The sequence below is a fragment of the Squalius cephalus genome (genome assembly GCF_949319135.1).
Source record: "Squalius cephalus genome assembly, chromosome: 21".
In the NCBI taxonomy this organism is placed as follows: Eukaryota; Metazoa; Chordata; class Actinopteri; order Cypriniformes; family Leuciscidae; genus Squalius; species Squalius cephalus.
The window spans coordinates 2,452,892-2,459,486 of NC_137142.1; the positions used below are offsets into that span (position 1 = coordinate 2,452,892).

The 6,595-nt window shown below is 37.1% G+C and overlaps 1 protein-coding gene across 1 annotated transcript in view; it reads left to right on the top strand.

The window, feature by feature from the left end:
- Positions 1 to 4,506, top strand: part of pcsk2 (proprotein convertase subtilisin/kexin type 2) — a 72,944-nt gene extending 68,438 nt beyond the window's left edge. Inside the window, exon 12 of the mRNA XM_079855507.1 lies at positions 2,693 to 4,506. Coding sequence (XP_079711633.1) covers positions 2,693 to 3,182 — 490 coding nt within the window. The 3' untranslated portion in view covers positions 3,183 to 4,506. The remainder of the gene's footprint in view (positions 1 to 2,692) is intronic.
- The last annotated feature ends 2,089 nt before the right edge of the window (positions 4,507 to 6,595 follow it).

The window sequence follows — 6,595 nt, forward strand, 5'->3', positions numbered from 1 at the left end:
TTACAGCCACTCGCTCGAGTCCTCCGCTGTTATCATCAAAACAGCCAGTCAGCAGCGCCGGGCCTTTGTGCTCGCGCCTCAACAAAGACGCCTTACAGAGGGGAAAACACATCATCTGGCCAAACCAATTGTTGGCACCACGATGCTGTGCCATTGAAAATAGAGGAACATATAATCATTGTTTTCCATGGCCCAGTTTTGCTGCTTGTTTTGAAATGGCAGAAGATCAGAATGGTAGAACTGTAAATTTATGAAATGAAAACTGAAGCTATGCATTAAAGCTCTAGCTCTTGCACAGATACTAGGGGTGTAACAATATATCGTGTCACAATATATCGCAATACAAAAATGCATCAATATGTATTGTGGATAGTGACAATATCGTGTATAATTCACCCAAAATAAAAATCACTGTGTGTGGAAAATTACTAGTTTTAGTGTCAGTACTACAATAAACTACTATAAATATAATGTTGAATTTAATGTATAATAATGCAATGGGGGAATATTTGTGTGTCCTGATAATGCCAAATGTCTGATGTTACCAGTAAAAAGTGGCCTACATTATTTTAAATATATCTAGTGAAGGCATATTCGTCTACAATAATTCTGTATTTTCATCTTCAGAATCATGAATATTGTTATTCTGGTGTCTCTATTGTCCTGTGTGTTGGGTTTCCAGCACCAAGTCCAAGTCTATTCACTTACACGCACAATGTAATATCAAATTTAGCATTTTAATCAACAGGTCATTTTTTGTTAACCTTTTATCATATATCTTGGAGTATTGCAAAAATATTGTATCGTCAGTTCAGTATCGTGATATGTATCGAATCGTGACATGAGGGTATCGTTACACCCCTAATAGATACTAATTTATTTTGGTGATTATTTATTTGAGATTTTTGTAGTTGAAGCAAAACACAGTTGTCTGAGCCTGATGCCTATCCATTATGGCCAGAGAGGTCTTTACATTCATACTTGTTTATTAGGTAATGTCGCTGAATTAATATTAACTCTGTAAATGTCACTGGGAACATTAATGTGATCTAATAGCCAATCTACTGACTTTTTCTTCTGCACTGATTTATTGGTAAAGTCTGCAGAAGGGTTTAAAATCAATGTGAAATAATAACTGACCCAGTTTTTTAAGTACTTTGAAGTACACTACAAGGGTACATTCAATACAATTAAGCACACTTGTTTCTCACAAGGGAATAATGCGTGTTCTTGGTGTTATTGTAAACAATGTTTGTCTTTGCAATGTTTTATCCAAAAATGAACATCTTTCAATATCACAAATTATGTCTGTTTAGTTTCAAACCCTCCTTATTCCAGTATGCAACACCTACCCTTCAGCAATCAATTCCCAATGGAGAAAAGCAAATCCTACCATATCCTACATTTTTCTCATTGAATATTCATTTAGACTGAAATATTTCAGATTGGGGAAATAAATGGGATTTTCATTTTTCAAAATTCAGAGAGCTAAGAGAACTACAGTCTTATTTATAACCAGAGGCGGACAGTAGTGAAGTATGTTTTACTCTGATAAAGTACAGTCACTTGAAAAATGTACTTAAGCAGTGTTTTTATTTGGAAAACTTTTACTTCACAACATTCCAAAGCATAATTTTTCTCCACTACGTTTCATACTGAATTTTATTTAATACTTAATTACATTGGAAATCTAGTACTTTCTTACTTTTACTCAAGTAAAAGTAATTCAAAGTTTTACTTGAGCACAAGTAAGAAAGTACTACATTTCTAATGTACTTAAAGTCCCTGTGAACCGGAAGTTGCAAACGACTTTTCTCCAGTGACGTATTTCCAAGTGAAACGGAATATTGAACAGAGGACTGGGTTTGACTTTAGCGCTCCTCCTCTCCATCTCTACTCATAGCAGACTGACGGTTTGAGGAGTGGTTAAGTGTTTTCAGCCCAAGCCGTCAAACCTACATCATCAGAGAAGGAACACCATTCCAGACCGGAAGTAACTTTTCAGATTTTGATTAAAGATTACCACGGCAAACAATTTTTTTCTGTGTATTAACTTGCACGGATTAATTGTTCACCACAAGCCTAGTAATATGGACTTTTATTTATGAAAAATAGTGCAGTAAAAAGTACGACATTATGCTTTGGAAATGATGTAAAAGTTTTCCAAAGATAAAGCTACAGATAGTTGAAAAATTGACTTGAGTAAAGTAAAAATGCTTCACCACTGTCACCCTCTGGAAATAATCTAATCAAAACGCATGGGTTGAGATATAGAACTTTGTGACATTTGGCTGTTTGAATCCTACAGAAATCTGCAGAACTTCTCCACATGGCCTTTCCCCCAAAAACATATTTATCAGTAAGGATGTTGTGTACTGTATGTCTCCATTGTTCCAGAGAAGTGATTATGGAAGAACGTAACATTTGTCTCGGTTGAAATGCTTATAGCTCGCCTAAAGGTCCTGTGGAGTTTTAGCATGTATATCAACCGCTGTTAGCGTGGTGCTGGGAAAACAGCCGTGTTTAACGTACAGTGCACCTGATAACCTGCCATCTGTTGTCTGTGAACAAGCCAGTTAGACAGTATCTTCCATCGTCGGTCATAGCTTCAAATGTTTTAATCGTTTGCCTCTGGCTTGCTAGCAGTATTAAATGCCATCTTTATAATATCTCACTCTCTTTCTTTGCGCAGTAAAATCCAGTCGGGAAACAAACTGGTGCTGAGCATCTCAACCGATGCCTGCCAGGGAAAGGACAATTTCGTCCGGTATCTGGAGCACGTTCAGGCCGTCATCACCGTCAACGCCAGCCGGCGCGGAGATCTCAACATCAACATGACTTCACCCATGGGCACCAAGTCGATCCTGCTGAGCCGCCGACCCCGGGACGACGACGCCAAGGTGGGCTTCGACAAATGGCCCTTCATGACCACACACACGTGGGGCGAGGACCCTCGGGGAACCTGGCTGCTGGAGGTGGGTTTCCAGGGAGAAACCCCGCAGAACGGCCTGCTGAAAGAGTGGACCGTCATGCTGCACGGCACACAAAGTGCTCCTTACATAGACCAAGTGGTGAGGGACTACCAGTCCAAACTGGCCATGTCCAAAAAAGAAGAGCTTGAGGAGGAATTAGACGAAGCTGTGGAGAGAAGCTTGAAAAGCCTTTTGAGTAAAAATAACTAGCCATGTGCATGATGTCTTCTCTGTGTTAGCATATATTCTTAGCCCATTCTCTCTCGGCTTTCTCTTTTTTCTTGTGATTATTCAATGAATGTCTCTCATATGTGAGTCTCTCATGTTAAAAGTGTATTCTCTGAATGATACAGTGGCCCTGAAAAGTATTCGGACACTTAAGACACACTTAGAAAAGTCAAAATATGCAAGTGTCAGTTTTTGTAAAGAAAGACAGCACACGCACATTTTAAAAGCAAAACACTTTACAAAAAGAAGTTTTTCAGGCTTCAAATGATAATGGAAAAGTTCATAGTAGTAAATCGTCTTGTCAGCAGTTGGTTAAGGCATGTTTGGTTGGATTAAACCAAACTCTGGAGCGATTGCTCTGTTAGTGCGGTTCATATGAATAATAGTGAACTCTGCCGTCTGAACCGTTTTTTTTTTTTTTTTTGGTCCAGACCAAGCGAAACCAACACCCTTAAAAGTAATTAAAAAATATATCTCAGAAAACCTCCAGCATCATATTGTCATGGTTTGATATTTTGTTTTTTTAATCCAGTGACATTCAAACTCAAAGATATTCAAAAAGTGTGACTCGAGTGTCCAAATGTATGTTTTGCCACCACTGTATGTCCCACCGAAAAAAAATATTATATTCCACCTACTTTTTTTTTTAAACTCTTTACAGAAATGTATATAAACCAAATATATCTACTCTTGATTATGTTCTTGCTTACCCTGCTGTCCCACACCTCTGCTGTACAGTTTGTGACTGTAAATCATTTTGTGTGGTTCTCCTTAAAGTTTAGTATCTTGCAAACAGAGCAGTGATATTTCTTTCTGTAATATATAAATATATTTTGTGAGGAGAAGATTACTTTTTATTATGAAGAGATTGAATGTGAGTCATTATACTGCTTACGGCCAAACAAAGCATATTTCATAGCATTGTCTATATATAATAAATCTATTTAGCTGTTTGTTAAAGCACCTGAGTGATTAAGACAGTAATTTCCCCACTGGGTTGGTTGATCTGGGGTGCAATGGTTTAGAGTTGGAGTCTAACTCCCAAACTATGGTTTGTGGCTCCCAAGAAGCTGACAACAAATCTTTGAACATGGCGTGTCCAATAAGAATTTTAAGTAATGTAAAATAAATACATAAAGTTATTATTAATAATCAGAATAAACAATTCTTCTGCTAGGTAATATATTTCATTATCCTAACTGTTGGCTGTTTTGGTTGCAAGTTACTCTGTCATCAATGTACATTTCTAGTCACAGAAAAACACTACACATTATGTAAACTTATAAAAAAAATAAGGTGCATTGTGCCCAAATGAGAGGCTTTCTTTGAATCCTGAGTGTGATACTTCAGTATTTTCTCTCTCCCTCTCTTGCTCTCTGGACCTTGGATAGTAGATTATGCAGAGGTCACGTTTGTATCCCGCAAGGTCAGTTTAATGAAAAATGGATGAGTTTCATTTTGCGACTGGCTCACGCAGAGAAGCAACCTCACACAGAGGAGTGAAAGAGATAGACTGCAGAACTAACTGAACCCTGTTAATGTTTCTTCATGCCTTAAAATATTTTTAATGTAACTCGACACCCTTGCCTCATTTAGTATGCGTGGCTCTATGAATATGCAAATGAGCCCCGCCTCCACTCACTCACTCAGCTCAGAGATCCACTGGTTGACGATCACACGTTGATCTGATTGGTTACAAGGTAGTTTGTGACGTCAGAAACACCAGCGATTTCAAAGCGTGTTTTTGAGACTGTCTTTGGTTCACTGCAGTTTTAAGGAGAAAATACTCAGCAATGCTGTCGACTTATGAATTTACACACGGTTTGTCTTAAAGCGTATTAAAAACACCACATATACACATAAACAACATTAAAAGCTGGATTTTCACCACAGGGGGATTTTAATGTTCTGACTAAACATTCTGGTAACACTTTATTTTGATGGTCCACTTTAAAAATTCTACTAACTATAAGTAACATTGCAACTACATGTAAACTAGCAGTCATTAGAGTATTAGTAGTCTGTCTGCTTAATATCTGCTAAAACTTTATTTTGATGCTCCAAACAGACATTCCACTGACTAGAAGCAACTTTGCAACTACATGTCAACTTATTCTACTAAACCCGAACCTTAACAGTCTACTAATACTCTAATTAGAGGTTAGTTGACGTGTAGTTGCAAAGTTACTTGTAGTAATTTTTAAAGTGGACCATCAAAATAAAGTGTAACCAACATTTTTATATGTTTAAAACTGCACTGTCATTTTTGTCAGCTCTTATTCATCTTTATCATTAATATGGTGGTCTTGGAATTTATCCAGACACCTATTATTGTGGATTCAGCATCATACAAAGTTATCCAGATAGCAGCGGAGAAATACTGTGTTCACAGTCACCCATGATTGATTTATTCCACAGACTAAAGTAGGGGGTTAAACTGAGTTGCAGAGAGTGAATAAAAGCCTTATGTAGAATAAAACAGCTTTCCCTAGAACACTCATATGACAAAGTAATCTTGTGTGAGTGAACTTCATTTAAAAAACAAAACAAAAAAAAAACTGTCAAAACATTTAATTTGTTTAAAACTGCACTTTAAAATCCAATGGTTTCTACAACAGGCGGTGACAGTGCCATGTAAGGCTCTACAGACAACTAACAGACAACACAAGTTGAGATTTTTGGTTTCAATGTTTATTTTTGGTGCAGTTAATACACATCAAGACTGTGAATGTGGTGGGCAATGCTGGCATCTTAATTTGAACAAAATGATAGCAAATAAAACTCTAAACATTTGCTGTAGTTTGACTTCAGGGTAATTGTAAGTGTCTTTTGCAGAGAAGGCAGAGTAAAAAAAATCCATCCAAGATGGTGAATGAAGCAAAAGGAAATGCAGAATATAAAATATAAAACTGAAACTGACTATTTAACCTATGATTTGTAAGCCATCTCTTTTTATGATTATAAATTTGTTGTCATTGTGTTGTTAGCTTAGCAACATGGTAACACCAAACTCTTTTGAAATCATTTTTGACCACAGATTCCCCCGTGCACAGATTAATGCAGCAGGTAGAGCGTTCAAGTCAATACCAGTTGGTGCATAAGAAGGCAGCTCACAAGGTTTTGGAATAGAGCCTGTGAATCCTATTGAAAAGGGCAAGTAAGCTTCTCCATGTTATGTTTCTTAAAGGATTAGTTCACTTCAGAATTAAAATTTCCTGATAATTTACTCACCCCCACGTCATCCAAGATATTAATGTCTTTCTTTCTTCAGTCGAAAAGAAATTACGTTTTTTGAGGAAAACATTCCAGGATTTTTCTCCATATAGTGACCTCAATGGGAACCAACGGTTTCAATGCAGCTTCAAAGGGCTCTTGACTTTGTCTTTGCAGGTTTG